The sequence below is a fragment of the Microcaecilia unicolor genome, chromosome 3 (genome assembly GCF_901765095.1).
Source record: "Microcaecilia unicolor chromosome 3, aMicUni1.1, whole genome shotgun sequence".
Classification (NCBI taxonomy): Eukaryota; Metazoa; Chordata; class Amphibia; order Gymnophiona; family Siphonopidae; genus Microcaecilia; species Microcaecilia unicolor.
The window spans coordinates 395918106-395940590 of NC_044033.1; the positions used below are offsets into that span (position 1 = coordinate 395918106).

The following is a 22485-nucleotide window of genomic DNA, read 5'->3' on the forward strand; positions in this document are numbered from 1 at the left end:
ACTAAAACTTAGTCAGGCTCTAGTGACAAGGCTGTGGACAAAGACAGATGAATGTTATGCTTTATAGAGGAGAGCATAATCAGTTGAAGTTAGGAGATGTTAATGCCCTGTACAAGTCATTGGTGAAGCTCCACTTGGAGTACCATGTTCAGTTTTGGAAGCCATATCTCACTAAGTTTAGAGGAAAGTAAAATTAAAAAAACAAACACAAAACCCCCCAAAACCTGGGGTCTGTACCAGGAAATGTGTAAGAGACCACGGTGCTCATTTCCAAAGCAGATAGATGTGTCAAAAAAACATTCCAAAAAAGGTCCATCTGACAAAAATGTCCAAATGCCGATTATTGAAAAGCAAGAATAGGATGTTTTTCACTTCAGTTTGTCTAAATAGCAACAAGTTGGAGGCATGATTTAGGTGCGACGAGGGCAGGCCCAAAGTTATGACGTCTTTCAGCGATAATGGAATAGGAAGAAATGTCCAAGTAAAAGAAAAAAGGATGTTTGTATTTAGATCTGTTTCAATCACGTCCAAGTAACAAAAAGGTGCTCTGATTAACGAGCTGACCACTGGAGCGATTAATGCATGACTCCTCCTTAATTCTCCAGTTGATGCTGTCTCCCTCATACTCCCTTAAGAAACTGAAAGGGTTACCAGGCTCTATAATGCCTCGGGTATTATGGGCATATCCAACAGAGCAGCAAGCAGCTCCCAGGAGTAGCCTAGTGGTCAGTACAATGGACACTATACAAGGCGACCCAGGTCCAAACACCACTCTAACTAGTTCTTTTTGGGTGAAAATTGTGACACCTCCAAATACAACAAAATACCCATGGTACCTACATATAGGAGAAATCTGCAGGCTTGAAGACTATTGTAGTGGAGTACAGTTAGGTGCTGTAGATTTTTTCTGTGCCTGGAGGGCTCACAATACATAATAAAGGAGTTAAGGTGGGATTCATACCTTTTACTAAGCTGTGGTAAGCACTAGTGTAGGCTTACTGCAGCTTGAAAGGGTTTACTGCGGAATACGCTGAGGTGTTCTGCAGTAATTTAGCACTCTGCGTGCGCACATCACGCACTAAAAATGTTTTTTTTAACATTTTTTGTGGAGGGGCATGTTTGAGGGGGTGGAGTAGATGTTTCTATGCTAATCAGTTAGCTCATTGGCAATGCTGACATGCTAACAGATTAGAACCTCCTAATATATATCAAAGTAGAGCTATAGGTAATCCTAAATATGCAATACTACCACTCAAAATATAGGGGACTCCTATGTGTATCGCGTCCAACATGAGATATTCTTGATAGAGGAAAAAGCCTCAATCTGGACATATGCTCCTTTTGTTATACAACTATAGGGAGCACTGTCCGATCATCACTGGCTTAAAAAACCTCTACTGGGTAACCTATTTATTGTTAAATTTTATTAAATTTTATTTAGAATATAGTGTTACTTAGCTGGCTGCTGAAAAAATTATTTTCTATGCAGTCCCATCTCAAAATACAGTCGCTTGTGACCCATCCACGGCCCGACTTTGGCCCAAGTTTTGCCACCTTCTTCAGGGTCCGTGGGTTTTCCGGCTGTATCTATGTGTATCTCATGTTGGATGCAATACACATAGGAGTCCCCTATATGCTAACAGATTAGCACATGAGCCCTTATCACATACATAATGGGTGGTGGTAAGAGCTCACGCACTAGTTTTTTAAAATGGCTATGCCCTAATGCCAACTGGATCAGGCTCTCACAAACAGACTCAGGACACCGAAATAAAATTATAGCTGTTTATTTGCACTGACTCAACACGGTACCATGTTTCAGCACATGTGCGCCTGCCTCAGGAGTCTCAATACGTATACTTGATAATCACCTTTGTCCTTGGTGATACGTCTTGTGAAATAAACATGAGCTGGTCTTTAAAAAGACCGTTGGAGAAAGAAATGATTGTTGTGTAGCATGTAAAATGCCACTATGGCGCTGTCGAGTCAGCTCAAATAAACACCTATCATTTTACTTCGGTGTCCTGAATCTGTTTGTGAAGAGCCTGATCCTGTACCCACTCCTTGTTTTTTTATTCTGTCTACCCCATAGGATCTCTGTGTTCTTTCCACTTTTTGTGGGGTTTTTTTATGCACTAATGGCAACATTTTGTTGAACATTAGAGTGTGACCATTAATGCCGGCAATTGGAAGTCGGCCATTTTCCTGCTGAGGGAAGACATGACCTTAGTGTGCAGGAAAGACCAGTGTGATGGCACACTAAGGTCACTTTTTCCCCGCACCTTTGTAAAAGAACCCCTGAAAGATCTGAATATTAAACCCTAGAGGAATGGAGGGCATTGGGAGATATGGTGCAGATATTTAAATACCTGAAAGGCATTAACATACAAAGAAATCTTTTGTAACGATGAGGAAGATTTAGAACTGCCTAGTGGTTAGAGTGGTGGACTTTGGTCCTGAGGAACTGAGTTCGATTCCCGGCACAGGCAGCTCCTTGTGACTCTGGGCAAGTCACTTAACTCTCCATTGCCCCGTGTAAGCTACATTGAGCCTGCCATGAGTGGGAAAGCGCGGGGTACAAATGTAACAAAAAAAAACTACAGGATATGAATTGAAGCTACAAGGAAGTAAACTTAAAAGCAAAATCAGGAAATACTTTTTCATGGAAAGGGTGGTAGATGCCTGGAATGCCCTCCAGGTACTCAGTTACTGCAGATTAGTAACTACAGATGGTAGATACTAACATAGCAGAAGTTTATCATGTTTTGGTAAACAGACTGAAAGCTAAAGAGGATCCACGTACGTGGAGAACTCAATAAATCCCACGGGGCATCAAACAGAGATAAAAGAAGTGGGAAAAGTAAACCAGGCTTATCCAAAGAACTGGGACCAAACAAATAATTAATAATAAAATCAACATAGTTTATTAATGTTTCCTTAGAAATGACTCAACACAACGTTGTGTTTCGGCCTGGCGGCCTGCATCAGGAGTCTTATGAAGCTTCACTATTACATCAGTGCTTATTCCAGTGCCTTACGGTTTGACACAACGGTCTTTTTTAAGACCAACTTTATGTTTTCAACCTAAATGTAAAATTAGACCATCAGTCTTTCCTTAAGACGTAAGACTCCTGATGCAGGCCGCCAGGCCGAAACACAACGTTCTGTCGAGTAATTTCTAAGGAAACATTAATAAACTGTGTTCATTTTATTATTAATTATTTGTTGGTCCCAGTTCTTTGGATAAGCCTGGTTTAAGTTTCCCACCCCCTTGGTAGACAGACTGTACAGGTAGTCTATAGTCCACTATAATCCCTCCAATCCCTTTCTGGAGGATTGCTGCCCAGTCATTGTCCAAATATTTATGATTTGAAGTTTCTCTTCTGAGTATATATATTTTTTATCTCTCCCCATGTCTCTAATTTGTGAAGACCATTTTCAGTTTTAATCATGGAATTTCAGGGACTTGCATTTCATCTGTATTTCTATGAATTTTAAACACGCACTTCCTTTGCCCTCATTCAAGTTGTCAAAACTGTTGACAAATCCAGGTTCCACTTGATGTGTCCACTCAGGATGACACTGTTCTACAGATAACTTGAGCAAGTTTATTCAGTCACGTACATTCCAAACGTACAAAAGTATTGATTATAGTGTCTAGCTAATGCTTTATAAATATGTTTATGAAGCAAACTCAAAAGCCTTGCAGGAAAGGGATGTAGGTGTTGTCGTCGATGATATGTTGAAACCTTCTGCTCAGTGTGCTGCAGCGGCTATGAAAGCAAATAGAATGTTAGGTATTATTAGGAAAAGAATGGAAAACAAAAATGAGGATGTTGTAATGCCTTTGTAGCGCTCCATGGTGCAACTGCACCGCAAATATTGTGTGCAGTTCTGGTCACCGCATCTTATGAAAGATATGATGGAATTAGAAAAGGTACAGAGAAGGGTGATGAAAACAATAAAGGAGAAGGGATGACTTCCCTAGGAGGAAAGGCTAAAGCGGCTAGGGCTCTTCAGCTTGGAGGAGAGATGGCTGAGGGGAGATATGATAGAGGTCTATAAAATAATGCGTGGAATTTAACGGGTAGACGTGAATCGATTGTTTACTCTTTCCAAAAATACTAGGACTAGGGGGCACACAATGAATCTACAAAGTAGTAAATTTAAAATGAATTGGAGAAAATATTTCTTCACTCAATGTGTAATTAAACTCTGGAATCTATGCCAGAGAATGTAGTAAAAGCAGTTAGCTTAGTGGGGTTTAAAAAAGGTTTGGCTAGCTTCCTAAAAGAAAAGTCCATAAGCCATTATTAAAATGGACTTGGGGAAAATCCACTGCTTATTTCTAGGATAAGCAGCATAAAATGTATTGTACTGTTTTGGAATCTTGCCAGGTACTTGTGACCTACATTGGCCACTGTTGGAAACAGGATGCTGGGCTTCATGGACCTTTGGTCTGTCCCAGTATGGCAATACTTATGTACTTATGCATCCAGATATAACACATCTTCTGATTCCCTCCAATCCTCTTCTCTAAAAGACACACTTAGGCTAACTGAGCAAAATTACTCTTCCCAATTCACTAACCAATATGCTTTTGCTTTGTCCCAACAGGTTCCTTTTTACCCGTTCAACAATGCACAATGCTCAAACGATGAGACAGACCAAGGTAAACACCCTACACTAACAGCTCGCCACACAAAATCTTTAATGGTGTTTACAAAATGCCAGGACATTTTCTGCTTTCAGTTTTGTAAGGCAATGAGGAAAAAACCCATCAAAATGCAATACTCTTATAACAAAGATTTTATAGGTTTGCAAAAGCCACATATTTAAGTTACAATGTAGAATTAGATTGATACATATTGCCTGATATTCAAAGTAATGTAATGGGACAGGAGAGGTTCCTGCTTGGTTAAATTGCCTTTGTCCATCTAAGAGCTGATATTCTGCAGCACTTAACCAGAGGCTGTCCTAACTTCAGCAGCAGGCGTAACTGGGAACCACTCTGAATATTGGCAATTGCCCGGTTAACCTCTGGGTAGCAGCATGGAAGTTCATGCTGCCCCCTTTCCAATCCTCCCTCCAAACTCCCAAAATAGCATACCCGCCCTTCTGGTCCCTCGCCCCCCCCCCCCAAGAACTGCAGAACACCCCCTTCTTGTCCCATTCCCCCTCTACCCCTCCTGAAGAAAGATCACAGCAGGCCTGAGCCCTAAAGGTCACAGCAGCCATTTTGAACAGGTAGCCACACTGGGCAGGAGCGAGTGGGCACCACTAGATCACCAGGGACCATCAAGTTATGTCTAGGGGGGACCTATGAAGATGGGGGTGGGCTCAGGCTTGCTAGGATCTTTCTTCAGGGAGCAGATGGGAGGGGGATCAGAACAAGAAGGGGAGGATGTGCAGTTCTGTGTAAGGTTACCATATGTCCGGATTTACCCGGACATGTCCTCTTTTTGAGGACATGTCCAGGCAACCGGGCGGGTTTTGCCAATCTGCCCGTTTGTCTGGATTTCTGGACAAATGGGCAGGCTGGCAGGCGGGCCGCCCACCAGCCTGCCCGTTTGTCCAGAAATCCAGACAAATGAGCAGATTGCTAGCCTCCCCTCCCCTTAGTTACTACTGCCCTGGTGGTCTAGTGACCTCTTCCACCTTCGGGGCAGGAAAGAGCCCCCTCTTTCCTGCCCGGAGCACTGCCCTGCATGCATCCTTCCTGTTGGTGATCTCGGCGCTGATTCAAAATGGCTGCCGAGAGTTGAAGTGACCTCGTGAGACTTCAACTCTCGGCAGCCATTTTGAATTGGTGCTGAGATCACCAACAGGAAGGATGCATGCAGGGCAGTGCTCCGGCCAGGAAAGAGGGGGCTCTTTCCTGCCCCGAAGAGGTCACTAGACCACTAGGGCAGTAGTAAGGTAAGGAGAGGGGGGTGATGGGGAGGGGGGGTGATGGGGTGTGTGACAGGGGGGAGGGGAAAATGTGACGGGGTGGAGTGAAGGCGTGAAAGGGGGCAGGGCAGGGTGTGAAAGTGGGCAGGGCGGGATGTGTGGCTTGCTAGGATATTTCTTCAGGGAGCAGATGGGAGGGGGATCAGAACAAGAAGGGAAGGTCATGCAGTTCTGGGGGGTGAGAGGGAGGATTGGAAGGGGGTATGCTCTTCTGGGGATGGGAGGGTGAATCAGATGGGGGGGGGGCTCTGGACCTGGGCAGAAGCCCTTACGCAGATCCAGGCTGAATATCGGTCGGGACCCACATAAGCTCTGGCAGCCAGCACAACCTTTTCTTAGCCCTGGATATTCAATGTCAGTGCCCAGATAAAGCAACCATGGCGATGATCTGCACACCAATGTAACAGCAAGCAAAAAGCAGACCAAGGATGTAGGAGTGCTGGAGAAGAGACAGCTGAGGGGAGATATAATGGAGGTCTATAAAATACTGAGGGCCAGATGCACAAAACTTACCATACCAACAATGTATGATCTTGATTGGTTCTAGCTGGTTTAATGAGCACAGTATTCAGCGAGAAATGCACAGAGGGGTTCTGCATGTTTTTTACCGTACGCAGCAGCAGCCTAGAATCCTATGAAAATATATTACAATGAGCTGATTTGAATTCCAATGCGCATTCCGAGCGATGCACAGCTGTTTCCGATTGATGCTCAGAAAGGAGCACCCACCCTTAATGAGAGAAATTTTACGGGAGGTCAAGAGTTGCCCTAGCATGGTGGAGCAGTCTGCTGTCATGCTTGCATGTTAGTGTTGAAGAAGTTGTCTTGGAATGCAAAAGAAAGGCTGTAGCATGTTGTGGAGGCATGTCCAAGGCACCTGCGCAGCTTTCATAAATGGCTTTTACACATGGCTTTCATTCACACACATAAAGCCAATAATGCCCCTGGTTCATGAAAGTTGCCATGAAACCCTACAAAAAGAAGTCACCTTGGAACACTGTGCAGGTGTGTTTACAGTGCAAGCAGTTCTGGGCATGCGTATAGCATCAACACTTTGGGGTCCTTTTACAAAGGTGCGCTGAAAAATGGCTTGCGGTAGTGTAGATGCGGGTTTTTGGCGCGCGCCAATCCATTTTTCAGCGTGCCTGTAAAAAAAGGCCTCTTTTGGTTTTTTGCCAAAAATAGAAATGCGGCAAAATCAAAATTGCAGTGCGTCCATTTTCGGTCTGAGACCTTACCGCCAGCCATTGACCTAGCGGTAAAGAATCTGGGCGGTAATGACCTACGTGCATCAAATGCCACTTGGTGCGCATCCGTTACGCACCTCTGAAAATATTTTTCGGACGCATGCCAAAAATGAAATTACCACAAGAGCCATGGGGTAGTTGGGCATTAACTCCATTTTGGCGCACGTTGGGCGCATGTAGACGCTTCTGACATCGGATTGCGGAACGGTTTCTTGACACGAAGCAAGCGTAAGAATCGCAAAGCACTGATTTTGACCCCGAGGCAGATGCTGTTGAGCGCAGAAACACGGCCCGTGTTGGGTCATTTTAATAAAGATAGCGTCATCGTTCCAGTTCTGGAGGCCCTTTTGTGCTTTGTTCACCATGTTTTGGCAAACAACGCCTGCCTGAGGAGTCTGTGTATGGTGATCACTTGTAAATGCAGCAGCAGAGCAAACAAACCAATTCAAGCCTTTAAAAAGACTAATGATTGGTGGATATACAAGTGGCATTACAAAAGGCACAAAAAAACACTAAAAAGACTCAAGTCCCATAAGAGCCAACAGGAAAATCGGTAAAGCTTAGCAAGTTTACAGACAAAAATTTCACTGATTTTACCAGCTCCTATGAAGTTCAATCAACATGCAGGCTGATAAGATCTTAGCAAAATTACTTTATATCTACAAATCTTCTGATAAAACTAGACACAGCACATATTGAAAGATTTGACAAACGTCAAATGAATTCTCTCTCTTGATTTAGGCTATTATTATAACTGACTCATCAAAACACAGATTCCTCCCTCTCTTACAAACTATGTGCAAAGGGCCAAATTCTATAAATGGTGCCTTAAAAATTGGCACTGAAAACCACACGGTTAGCATGATTCTATAAACTGCGCCTACAGTTAGGCATAGTTTATAGAATATGCTCACATGCCATTCATGCGACTAAAATTTAGGTGCATTCATTTAGGCCACCTAAAACCAGGCCTAAATACCTGCGCCTAAGTTAGGCACAGATCGGGTGTATTCCATAATAGTACGCATAGTTTTTTTGAAATGCCCACAACCTGCCCATTCAATGCCCATGGCCATGCCCCCTTTTCAACTGCGCATATTAGAATTTACGTGCACTGCATTGTAGAATACGCCTAGAAAGTTGTGTGCATACATTCAAATTAAAGTCAATTAGTACCACTAATTGGTTGTTAAGAACCAATTATTGGCACTGATTGGCTTGTTAATCAATTAAGATGTGCGCACAATATGGCCATGCGGCAAAATTAGCACTCTCAACTTAAGGCGCCATATAGAATTTGAGGGAAAGCCCTTAGCCCTCTGCAGTAGTTTCAGCAAAGATTCTTAAGTAAGGTATTTGGAATTATGAGAGCAATATGTAAAATTTCTCCCACAATCTTGCAGTATGTTTACTTTGTAATATACTTGCATATAATTATAATTTAATGAGAACTAATTTCACATGAAAAGAAAATGCTTATTTTACACATTACATTTATAGCTATGTAACTATTTATAGGTCGTGATGTCAAATTTCAATGAGTCTTCTTTAAATGTCATTTCTGGTTTGGTGGTGGTGGTGAGGAGAGATTGCTTGATGTAATGTTTCATAAATTTCCAATAAAAATAGCCTGTCTTACCACATCCACATTCATTCAGTGTCACATGCGACATTAAGTTTGTTTAATACACATGTTAAACAATGTGTATTTTTAAACTCTATTATCCCTTCATCTAATTCTTTCCATACTTAAACACACCAGTTTTCTCAGAATAACTATTTCATAAATGACAAGAGGATTTTTGCATCTTGTAAAGACAATCATGATTGCTCTAGCACAGGGGCGTAGCCAGACTTCGGCGGGAGGGGGGTCCAGAGCCCGCGGTGAGGGGGCACATTTTAGCCCCCGCCCGGTGCCGCCCCCCCCCCGCCGCCAATTTTGATGAACCCTGCCGAAGACCCTCTCGCCCCCCTCCCGCCGCCAACCCTCCCCCACCATCGCCGTGGGCTACCTTTACTGGCGGGGGACCCCAATCCCTGCCAGCCGAGGAGGTCCTCTTCTTCCCGCGAAGGCTTTGTTCTGTTTCTGATGTACTGCACGTTGTACAAAGGTAGCCCACGGCAATGGCGGGGAAGGGTTGGCGGCGAGAGGGGGTCGAGAGGGTCATCAGCAGGGGGGTCCAGGGGCAAATCTATGGGGGCCCAGGCCCCCCTGGCCCCAAGAAGCTACGCCACTGGTCTAGCAGCTCTACCATTAGGATACCTAGAAGCAGTGTGCAGGATAATCTTCTTTGATTTTTACATTTTCAGTCATTTTCTCTGTCTTCATATACATCAGTGGCTGGTGCATGATGGCTAAGGGGCCCTTTTACAAAGGCATGTAAGGGCCCTGCAAGCGTCCAGTGTGCACCAAATCAGCACTACCGCCTGGCTAACGTGTGCCATGGGAGGTAATTCTGAATTTGGCACACGCCAAAAACACGTGGACGGTTACTGCACAGTTGATGAGTGAACCCTTACCACTAAGACAGTGGGTGGCGATAAGGGCTCAGGCCAAAAATAGACACGCGCTGGGTTTCATTTTGCCGCACATCCATTTCCAGGTCTCCTTCCCAAAAAAAACCTTTTTTCCAGACGCGGTAGAGAAATGGTCCAGCGCGCATCCGATACATGTACCCACACTACCGCAGGGCCCCCTAAGAATCTTGCACTGCACTGTATGCTCAGTTTTTCTTTTGTGTAGGATTTGCACTGTGGGAATTGAAATTGTTTGTTCATGCAGACACCGTTAGTAGGTATGATTTCACCACTTCGGCTTTATTTGTAAGGCTCCACATTAATATTTTCATCTATTTATTTTCAGAGGAGAAATTTGTTATTGCACTGTACGATTATACACCAGAAAATAACCATTATTTACAACTATGCAAAGGAGAAAAGCTGAAAGTTCTTGCTGAGTAAGTTCTTCTTGTTTATTGATTTCTCACAGTAAGGGATGTCCTCAAAATGTCATCTGCATATGGGTCAGTGATAATTTTACCTTCACTGACCCTTATTCCAGTTTCATTGACTAAAAAATTAAAGCACTTTTAAGATCAAAACATATAGGGGAAGCCATTTTTAGGTCAGTGAAGCTGGGGAGGGAGCATACAAAACCACAGTAATAGTACAGTTCATAACATATTGATGAAGACTTATTATAAAGATCAATAGAAAGCTGTAGAAAACTTTTATAAAATGTTGCAGGAGATTGTAAGAAGCATATGCAAATTAATTTCTTTCAGAATGCCTCTATTTTTTTGTATAGGGATACAGTTAATCAATATTACTCAGCATATGTGATATCCCTTAGATTTCTTCATTACGGGGGCCATTTTGAAACCCTGCAGAAGCCTGCAAGCACATTTTTAGAGGGAGATTACTTATGGATCTTGTGCTCTCCAATGTCGTTTCTCCTCCTCCAAAAGTTAGGAATGCCCTATCTGCATGGGAACCTCCTTCTCAAGGGTGGCAGAGGGGACTGGAGCCTGTGGCCAGATAGGCTTTGGAAATCAGGGCGTCACAAGTATAAGGGAGCATCGATCTCCGCTTTCCTTGGTCCTCTTCTAAAATCAGAGGTCAATCTTGATACACTGAGAAATGAGGAGATCGATGTCAAGGTGGGTGGGGAGATCCTGCCTCACCAGTTTGTCTTTTATACGACCCACCAGGCCCTGCCAAAAGAAAGCCACCTGGGCCTCCTGATTCCAATGCAGTTCTGAAGTTAGGGTCTAAAACTGAAAAGCAAACTCCCCCACGATCAGTTTCCCTTGTTGCAGATGTAGGAGCTTGGAAAGTACCTAGGAGGAGTACCCTGGCTCATCAAAGACCTGCTGGAAGTGAGTGTGGAAGTACATAAGTACATAAATATTGCCATACTGGGAAAGACCAAAGGTCCATCGAGCCCAGCATCCTGCTTCCAACAGTGGCCAATCCAGGTCACAAATACCTGGCAAGATCCCAAAATGTACAAAACATTTTATTTATTTATTTTATTTATTTATTGCATTTGTATCGCACATTTTCCCACCTATTTGCAGGCTCAATGTGGCTTAACTAGTTTTGTTAACATTGACATTCCAGGATATCAGATACAGTTAGTATTGTGCAGAGGTTAAGTAAAGGAGGAAAGAAGAAGGAAGGGAGTGTTTAGGGTAATTATAGAAGGTGGGCTTCCATAACTGAGTGGGTTGATGAGGTGGATTAGTCAGGCTATAGGTTTTCATTGTAGGCCTTGTTGAACAAATATGTCTTCAGAGATTTGCGAAAGATAGTTGTTTTGTCGATTGTTTTCAGGTCTGTAGGTAGTGCATTCCATAGCTGCGTGCTTATGTAAGAGAAGGTAGTGGCATGCATCAGCTTGTATTTTAGTTTTTTACAGCTGGGGAAGTGCAGGTTGAGAAATTTGCGGGATGATCTTGTGGCGTTTCTGGGTGGCTTATCCCAGAAATAGTGGATTTTCCCCAGTCCATTTAATAACGGTCTATGGACTTTTCCTTTAGGAAGCCATCCAAACCTTTTTTAAACTCCACTAAGCTAACCGCCTTTACCACATTCTCTGGCAATGAATTCCAGAGTTTAATTACATGTTGAGTGAAGAAAAAGTTTCTCCGATTTGTTTTAAATGTACTACATTGTAGCTTCATCGCATGCCCCCTAGTCCTAGTATTTTTGGAAACCGTGAACAGACTCTTCACATCTACCCGTTCAACTCCACTCATTATTTTATAGACCTCTATCATATCTCCCCTCAGCTGCCTTTTCTCCAAGCTGAAGAGCCCTAGCCGCTTTAGCCTTTTCCTCATAGGGAAGTTGTCCCATCCCCTTTATCATTTTCGTCGCCCTTCTCTGCACCTTTTCTAATTCCACTATATCTTTTTTCAGTCAGCCAGGTTGGACATAAGCAGGTCATCCTGCTCCCACAGGGAGGGTACCCAAGCAATTATCCACTCCTACCCTAGCTGAGATAATATTTATCCATCTCTCTGACCTCATGTGCAACTTTCTCTAAATCAGTCACCTACTTTTAACTATTCTTACTCTCTTACCTATCTCTGTGTTCCATCTTTGCTTTACCCTTTACTATCAATTATAATGTTCTATTACATATTATGTTGACATTGTAAGTAGTATACAATGCCATACTCTGTATTGTTATTTGAATATTTTGACTGCTGTAATTGCCTATTGCTCATGCCTGATCTATTCTTACTGTACACCGCCTTGAGTGAATTCCTTCAAAAAGGCGGTAAATAAATCCTAATAAATAAATAAATAAAATAAATAAAGGTGACCTTGGTCCAATCAGATGGAAAGGTAGAGGACTGTAAGTCAAAGTTTATCAGGCACTGGTTTATAAATCTCCATTGAAACACTGTGGATTTGGAACTGAAGGAACTGTGGTTCGCATTGTCGTGAGCTAAGTACAAACCCCCTGAAGGGGGCCTATTGCTATTATTTCTTTATTATTTATTATTATTATTATTATTTATTTATGAAATTTATACACTGCAATCAATCACTTGTATACAGAAATGCATATTCAGTAACAAAGAAAACCACTCTACTTAAGGGGAAAATAAGTGCAACAGTTCACAATAAAGGGGGAGAACCCAAAGGAAATTAAACCCTTGAAGCAAGCCTACTAAAGCAAAGCTGCAAAATATATTGAGGGCTTCAAACATCCATTAAATACAGGCTTTACTCAGCTACTCTTTCAGACACAGGAGATTTCAACTCCCTAGCTTCTAGAAATGTGTTTTTTGAGATCTGTGATATTCCCCAACACATCCACATGTAATCTGTGGCCTTTCTGAAATCACAGATTCCACACTGATGATGTTTCCATGAGTAAGTGCCAGCTTTCCACATGGAAATTTCACATGGTTTCTAAAATAATGGCCTATTGTGATACCATTCATATTCTGCTTTTATTTATCATATATCTATAATGTAATATGATTCCTTTACAGTGGTGTAAATGTTCATATTTCTGATACTGCATCATGCTAGTCTTACTATTAGGATTCAATTTGTTGTCGCCAGGTTTACCACATTGATTATGTTTATGCCTGTTTTTGATCATTGTATTATTATTATTATTATTATGCTAACAAAGTTGTAAGTTTTATGTCAAACTGTACCTGCTTGTACACCCAGTGGTATAGTCTGCTTGCCAATTTTGAGTGGGCCTGAGCCCACTCAAAGCCTGTGTTCTGGCATCTCTTCCTCTCTCATCCACTCTGACCCTGCCCACAAACCAGCCCCTCTGGCAATCCAGCATCTCTCAACCCCCCCCCCCCCCCCCCATGTACCCTTTCTCTTCATTCCTGGAGGTTGCCAGCAGTGATTCACACATGCTCCTTGATCAGAGCCTTCCCTCTGATGCAACTTCCTGTTGTCACATAGGCAGGACTGCATTGAAGAGAAGGCTATGGGGCAGGTGCAAGCAGCACTTGAATTGCTGCTCGCTGCCAGTAATCTCCTCAAGCAAGGATAACTTCTAAAAGGTACACTGGGGGTGGACGGTGACCAATTGGAATATGCTGGATTGTTGACTATGAGGGGGAGTGGAGGGAAGAGAGAGAGATGCCAGCTGGTGGGGATTGGGAATCCCTGCTAATCACAGCAAGGATATGCTACTGCTGGGTGGGCCTGAACCCAAAGTGGGTGGACATCTGCCTACCTGGGCCCACCATGGCTACGCTATTGGGTGAATCTCTTCATAAAGGCAGTTAATAAATCCCAAGAAATAAATAATTCCATGATAACATCAGAGTATCTGTTATTTTATGTGTTATTTCTTCTTTTCCTTTTTAGAAAAGGAGAGTGGTGGCTGGCTAAGTCTCTTTTTACTGGGAGGGAGGGCTACATACCCTATAACTTCACTGCACAAGTTGACACTTTGGAAGTGGAAAGGTGAGTATACAATGCATGCTGAATATGTTATAAACCAATCAAAATGTAAACAACATTTCAGACAAGGTTAGAAACTTGCCCTGTCTGTCAAAGCAGGTGGAAAGGCAGTTGTAATAATATGTGGATGAAAATACCATTGCAAGTGCTTGATCACCAGTTGCATTCCCAGGGGTAGGTTATTAGCTCTTCCATCTGCGAACAAAATTCCTTCAGCTTATAGATTGATTGAAGATTTAATGGAATTCAGTCGATCTATTAAAACTGTTCAGGCAGTGGGTTTATGTTAGGGGTTAAGTCTTAGGTTATTACATTATTGTGAAGATTTTTTTAGTTTTATGTTTTATATAAATATGAGTATATTATAGAAAAGTGTTTATTATGATTTATTGATTTTCTTTGTGTTTTTGTAACATAAGAGTAGCCATACTGGGTCAGACCAATGGTCCATCTAGCCCAGTATCCTGTTTTCCAAACAGTGGCCAAGCCAGGTCACAAGTACCTGGCAGAAACCCAAATCATGGCAACACTCCATACTACAAATCCCAGGGCAAACAGTTGCTTCCCATGTCAGTCTCAATATTTTTTAGGCTTCTAGCATTTGTATACAGGCCCTTGAAACAAATTATGTTTTTTCCCTTTTATCTACAAGCTGCTTAGAAGTTGAAGGGGCTAATGCGCATCCTTTATCCTGCTCTCTCAATAAGTTCACCTGGCTTACTTTCAACATCGTTGAAACCTCTCTACTGGGATTCCCTAAATGTCCTGTTCCAATAGTATCCTTCAAAGAGACTCCACACCGAACCAAGTGCTCCTGGTCAACTGTCGGCTTCCCCCCTTTTACTAAGCTTCGCTACAAAGCAGCCTGCATTATCAGTAGCGCAGAGTTTTCCCATGTGCTGAGGCCACTTTTAGCACAGCTGTAAAATGGCTGCATTTCCCATTATCTGTATTAATGGCCATGCACTAATTTCCCGATTAGCGGGGAGTCCTTACCGCCATCTGTTTACTAGGTGGTAAGGGCTATCATGCTGACCATGTGCTAATTGGTTAACATGCGGTGATGCAGCTGTGCTAATTGATTTGCTTTGGGCATTCCTATTGTCCGCCCCCAAACACACCTCCAGCACTAAAAAATGTTTTCTATTTTTTAGCATGTGGCTAGCGCGTGCTGAATGCAAAACTACTGTAGGATGCCTGAGCATGCCCCACTGTAGTGGATTATAAACTGCAGTAAGCACGTGTTAGTGCTTACTGCCGCTTAGTGAAAGGGCCCCTTAGTTAGTGAAACATTGTACCAGGAAGTGCTGATTGATAGTCCTCTACAACATACGCAGTAGAGTGCTTAACTACAATTATAAAACAATTTAAAAATAGATCTGACGATTGCTAATGGATCCAAGATGGCTGCCTGAGCAGACGTGCGGGAAAGAGCTCCTGAAAGCCACTGAAAACTTCTTCAATTGAGTGTTCTCAGACCCGTTATGGGAAAGAGGAAGGGTAAATCCGGAGTGCCTACCTACACAGGCAGGGTTGAGCCCCCTCTTTTGAGGCAGTTGACGTTGGAAGAATCGGGACTCCAACCACCGGGAACCGGAATGCTCACTCTAGGTGGTCCGGGTGAACGATTAGACCTAAGCGCTGAGGGAGTGTCTCTAAGCCCTCCCTCTTTGACGGCACCTCCAAGACCAGGACGAGAGGCGACAGGCGCGAGTGAACAGCGCGCTGAATCCAGAAGGCGGTCCTCAACGGCTGGGTGTGGAGACCCCGCGGCCGCGTCAACGCCAGTGCAGTTACCAGCTTCGACAAGAATTTTGTCTGAAAGAAGCCCTGGGGAATCGCCCTTGAATCTTGGAGTTATGAAACCAGCTACCGTCACGATGGATTCTATATGGGAAGCAATCCAAAGATTGAATACCAGCTTGCAGCAAATTTCAGGTACTTTGTCTGGTGCTGTGGTGGACATAAAGAGTTTACAATCTGATTTACAACTGAAAAATGCAGAACAAACTATAAAAATGGAGAATTTTGACAAAGAAGTGAAAACAATCAATTCCTCAATAAATGTTCTAATGAGAGATAGTAATTTCCAACAACGCAAAACGGAATATTTAGAAAATCAAATGAGGGCTAACAATTTACGTTTCCTTAATTTTCCTAAAAGCCCATTGGTTCCAGCAATCGACATGCTTAAGAAATACCGTAATGAAGTATTAGGTATACCCCCTGAGATATACCCTCCGATTACTCGAGCAATGTATATTTCTGGAGCACAAGGGAAATCATTGCCTGTTAATTCTCAAGATGATCTGAATATAACAGAACTCTTAGAATCCTCATCAGAGACTATAACAGAAAGAACTATGTTATTGGTTACTTTTGCTCTGCAATTAGATTGTAACAATATTTTCAAACTCTTTTTCTGCCACATTAATTCACCATTCTTTGGCTCAAAAATTCAAGTATTTCCAGACTTTGCCCGAGAAACTCAAAGGAAGAGAAAACAATTTTTGTTATTAAAAGAGAGAGTTTTGCATATAGGTGGGACCTTTATGTTAAGGTTCCCATGTAAATGTTATATTTCCTTGAATTCAGTAAATTATGTTTATTTTGACCCAGAGAAGTGAAAAGCATTTATTGTAACAAAAGAATAATACTGCACTAATCTTGGATTGTAGAGCGTTATACCTGCTAGCGATATTCCTGGTTCTGTCTGCTTGAGTAAGAAGTAATTTACTTTGATATACACGAGGTTAATGTTATTTTCCTGTTCTTGGATCAACAATTGGGGACTAAAATCTTTTTCTTTTTTCCTTTAAATTGTGAGTTTTTCAGTAATATTATTATTTGATGTGTGCGATTTATGTTATTACATAAATGTAATGTTGGAATTATTATAATAAAAAAAAAATAGATCTGACCTGAATTATTTTATCGGGGTACAGTTAGAGGACATGAGCTTCTGGAACAATTAGCAGAGCAGGGATTTTTCCTAGCATTTTATAATTAATTCATCTTTACATAAAAGTAACCAGTGACTGTAATCATTTATTTATTTATTTATTAGGATTTATTTACCACCTTTTTGAAGCAATCCACTCAAGGCAGTGTACAGTAACAATAAATCAAACATAAGCAATAGACAATTACAGCAGTAAAAATATTCAAACAACAATACAAAGTATGGCATAGTATACTACTTACAATGTCAACACAATAAGTAATAAAACATTTTAATGGACAGCCTAGGGTATAAGCAAAGATGGAACATTTAGGGCCCTGTTTACTAAGCTGCACTGTAGGCATCTACACTTTTTAGTGCGCACACTAACTCATTCCTATGGGTGTCTCTATCATTAGCGTGCGCTAAAAAGTGTGCTCGCGCCTACAGTGTGACGTAGTACAGAGCCCATAGATAGGTAAGAGAGTAAGAGGCTGTGGCGTAGCTACGTGGGGCCTAGGTTGGCCTGGGCACCCATAGATATGGCCCTGGCCCTGGCCCCCCCTGCCGACATAAGTACATAAGTAATGCCATACTGGGAAAAGACCAAGGGTCCATCGAGCCCAGCATCTTGTCCACGACAGCGGCCAATCCAGGCCAAGGGCACCTGGCAAGCTTCCCAAACGTACAAACATTCTATACATGTTATTTCTGGGATTTTGGATTTTTCCAAGTCCGTTTAGTAGCGGTTTATGGACTTGTCCTTTAGGAAACCGTCCAACCCCTTTTTAAACTCTGCTAAGCTAACCGCCTTCACCACATTTTCTGGCAATGAATTCCAGAGTTTAATTACATGTTGGGTGAAGAAACATTTTCTCCGATTTGTTTTAAATTTACTACACTGTAGTTTAATCGCATGCCCCCTAGTCCTAGTATTTTTGGAAAGCGTGAACAGACGCTTCACATCCACCTGTTCCACTCCACTCATTATTTTATATACCTCTATCATGTCTCCCCTCAGCCGTCTCTTCTCCAAGCTGAATAGCCCTAGCCTCCTTAGTCTTTCTTCATAGGGAAGTCGTCCCATTCCCGCTATCATTTTAGTCGCCCTTCGCTGCACCTTTTCCAATTCTACTATATCTTTCTTGAGATGCGGCGACCAGAATTGAACACAATACTCAAGGTGCGGTCGCACCATGGAGCGATACAACGGCATTATAACATCCTCACACCTGTTTTCCATACCTTTCCTAATAATACCCAACATTCTATTTGCTTTCCTAGCCGCAGCAGCACACTGAGCAGAAGTTTTCAGTGTGTTATCGACAACGACACCCAGATCCCTTTCTTGGTCCGTAACTCCTAACGTGGAACCTTGCATGATGTAGCTATAATACCCTCTAGACTCCCCCCCCCCCCCGCCGCCAACCCACCGTTGCCTGCCTTTGCTGGTGGGGGACCCCAACCCCTGCCGGCCGAGGTCCTCTTCTTCTCGCAAAAGGCTTCCTTCTGTTTCTGACATCAGACTCATAGAATGAAGCCTTGCAGATCATGAATCTCAGCAGTCCCAATGATGCAATTCAAAATAAGTAATCCCAAAGGCAAAAAACATTCCACAAAGAAAAACAAGCAGTTCAAAGAAAACAAGCACTTCCAAACAGGCAGTTCAAACAAGCAGTTTAGAAATCCCATCAGCAGTTCAGAGGCAGAGAGCTCCCAGGGGTCCCCTTCCTCCTCTGGTCAGCTCTATCTCCTGGCTTCCTCCCACTTGACCCCTCACTCCCTGGCTCCTCCACGATAGCCCCTGCCTTCCGTTGTTTACCAAGACCCAGCACCAAGCGGTTACCTGCTGTCTGAACCTTTTACTTGTGGATCTTGCCAGAGCTGCAATCTCCATCGGCTCCTCTTACCTCACTTCTTCCTCCTTTTCTTCCCCGTTCCATTCCATGGGCTCCTCGCCCCACCCATTCCCCAGCTGATCCTCCTCCCCCTGATTAGCTCTGCTTAGAGGCTCCCCCTCCATTCCTGGCCTCCCCTCCATGTCTTGGGTTTCACCTTTACCTGCCTTTCCCTTGGGCTCCACTGGGGGCTGCTGGGATAGGAAGGCTTTGATTCTGTTGTAAGACTTCCTCAAGGGCTGCTGGGAATTGTAGTTTTTACCCTGCCTCCAGCCCTCTGGCGAAAATGATCTATGCTTTCTCCTGACATGTGGAACTCCCTGAGCTAAGAATCTGGGTTGTCCCCTCCTCTGGGTCTTATCTTCTCCTCCGCCACAATCCCCCCTCTCTGTTCCCTTATCCCCTTCTTCACATAACCCCCCTTTCAGTTAGGCACTACCTTATAGAATAGTGCCTAGTGCACATAGGGGGCCCTTTTACTAAGCCGTGGCAAAAAGAGGTTGCGTTGGTGTGGGCGCATGCGCCGTGCCAATTTTTACCGTGTCTGGAAAAAAGGGCTTTTTTTTTAATGGGACAGCAAAAGGGCATGCGGTAAAACTGAATCCAGCACGTGCCTTAAACCTGAGCCCTTAACACCACCCATTGATGTAGTAGTAAGGGCTCACATGCTACACGCGCAGTGTCCGGTCGGCACGAAACAACTGCTGATTACCACCGGAAACACCACACATGGGAGGAAATAAATAAATCATCAATGCATTATGGGCATGTAACAAATCTGAAATTACTGCCAGGGGGCACGGTAGCCTAGCGGTAGTCTTGTTTTGGTGTGCACTGCATGCACGTAGAGCCTAATGCACCTTTGTAAAAGGGCCCCATAGGCACCTGGCAATTAATGGCATGTTTGACACCTGTAAGTGGTGCTTACCTCTAGGTACCACTTTAGAGAATTATCCCCTTAGTTTCTACCTGAAGCAATGGAGGGTTAAGTGATTTGGCCAAAATCACAAGGAGGCACAGAAGCAGTGAGGCATCAACCCTCACCCTTCCTTCTTCAACCCCCTTCCTCAAACTTACCTTTCTTTTCTTGTTTATTAAAAGGCGGCGGAGATAGCAGCAGCAGCGATTCCCATAGGCTGCCCTATCGCTGGTCCCGGCCCCTTCTCTCTACTGCAGCCCACCTCTGTGATATAACTTCCTGTTTCCTCAGAGGCAGACCAGTGTCAGGGCAGTCTATAGGAATTGTTGCCGCCACCTCCGCCTTTTGAAAAACAAGAAAAGAAAAGTTAAAGTTGGGGAAGGAAGGGGGGAGATGTCAGATTGTGGCGGGGGCGGTAGAGGAGGAGCCGCGGCGGCAGCCCATTCCTTGCCTCAGGCGGCAGATTGTCTTGGGCCGCCCCTGCACAAAGGGATCTGAGCTAGGCTTGTCTAGTCCTTGGCTCACTGTGCTAACCATTAGGCTACTCCTCACATTGTGGTCCTGGGACTTGGCGGAGTGTGTGATTATTGAGATTTATTTTCACATCTGAGTCACAAATTCATCTTCCTCAGGATAAAGTTTGATTTTTTGAAGATGGATCTCTTCTTCACTACTGTTGTATTGTGTCTATCTATCTTGTTTATAAAATTGTCACTTATGCATAGCACATTTATGTACATATTCATTGGTACCGTACTTATATTATAAAAGGCTCAGCACTCACCGAGCGTCTTATGAAACATTGGCCTAATTTTAAATGGGCAAACTTAAACATCCATTTGCCCACCTGTACATCTTATACAAAATTATCCCTTTCCTATGTATTTTGTTTTGCAGTTGGTTTTTCAAAACCTTCTCCCGAAAAGATGCAGAACGACACTTGATGGCCCCTGGCAACAAGCCAGGCACATTTCTGGTCAGGAAGAGTGAAACAAGCACAGGTGATGTTCATATCAGATGTCATTAGCCAGACATCACCCAGAAGTACATTGTTATGGTAGAAGCTGTTGCTTTCTTGCTGCTCTGAATGCTTATGCACAGATATGGCCGCAGCTCATGTTGGGTCATCTTGCTGCTTCTGAATTTCAGAGTGCTGGAATGTATTATAGGAAACATGCAAACTGTCATTAGTGAAGAGCAAAGTGTATCATACAATGGGGCTCATTTTCAAAAGAGAAAAACGTCCAAAAAGTGGCATAAGTCTGAATTTGGAAGTTTTTCTCACAAAAACGTCCAAATTGGTATGTTCAAAACCAATTCTTTGACATTTTTCTACGAAGTCCGTCAGAAGCGCATTCAAATCACAAGAGGGGCATGTTAGCGGGTGTTAAGGGCGGGATCTTGGCGTTCCTAATGTTTGGATGTTTTTCTGCCATAATGGAACAAAACAAAAACAACCAGGGCTATAAGTTGGACATTTTGGTGTAGACCTGTTTTATTAACGAATAAGCCAAAAAAAATGCCCTAATTGACCAGATGACCACTAGAGGGAATCAGGGATGACCTCCCATTACTCCTCCAGTGGTCACTAACCCCCTTCCACCCCCCCAAAAAAATGTAATTAAAAACATTACTTACCAGCCTCTCTGACAGCCTTAGATGTTATATGCAGGTCCCTGGAGAAGTCTCGTGGTGGGTGCAGTGCACTGTAGACAGGTGGACCCAGGCCCATACCTCCCCCTACCTGTTACACTTGTGGTGGAAACTGTGAGCCCTCCTAAACTCACCAGAAACCCACTGTGTCCACATATAGGTGCCCCCTTCTCCCATATGGGCGTCTCTAGCATTTAGCGCACACAAATTATTAGCATACGCTAAAGACACTAGCGCACCTTTGTAAAAGTACCCTTGAATATTGCTGTTTACTTCTCCACCCTGGCACTATCTGAATAGAGCTGGCGCAGATTGCAATAATTGTCAGCAACATTATCTGGAGAGTGCCGCTAAATAGCAGCAGATAGCCGCAGCTAAGGGAAATATCCAGATAACTCTGGGAGTTATTTCCCTTTGAATATCAGGCCCGCTCTGTGTATTTCCCATTTTACAATGGGGATATGCTTGTATTACTACTACTATTTATCATTTCTGTAGTGCTACAAGGCATACGCAGCGCTGTACACCATACACAAAAAAAAGACAGTCCCTGCTCAAGATTTGGGCCAGGACCCCCTGCCTGCGACCTTCTCAACCCCCCTCCTGCCGCCAACCCGCCGCCTGCTACCTTTGCTGGCGGGGGACCCCAACACCCGCCAGGAAGTCTTCTTCCTTCGTTTGGTTTCTTCTGACTGAGTCTGACATCCTGCATGTGCAGGATGTCAGACTCAGAGAAACAGAACGAAACCCTGCAGATCGTTCTGTTTCTGTGAGTCTGACGTCCTGCACGTTGTACGTGCAGGACGTCAGACTCAGTCAGAAGAAACCAAACGAAGGAAGAAGACTTCGGCTGATGGGGGTTGGGGTCCCCTGCCAGCAAAGGTAGCAGGCGGCGGGTTGGCGGCGGGAGGGGGGGTTGAG

At 43.5% G+C, this 22485-nt stretch overlaps 1 protein-coding gene across 1 annotated transcript in view; it reads left to right on the top strand.

Moving 5' to 3' along the window:
• Window positions 1-22485, top strand: part of BLK (BLK proto-oncogene, Src family tyrosine kinase) — a 174804-nt gene that overhangs the window by 88267 nt on the left and 64052 nt on the right. Inside the window, exons 3-6 of the mRNA XM_030195569.1 lie at window positions 4618-4672; window positions 10063-10156; window positions 14058-14156; window positions 20809-20912. Coding sequence (XP_030051429.1) covers window positions 4618-4672; window positions 10063-10156; window positions 14058-14156; window positions 20809-20912 — 352 coding nt within the window. The remainder of the gene's footprint in view (window positions 1-4617; window positions 4673-10062; window positions 10157-14057; window positions 14157-20808; window positions 20913-22485) is intronic.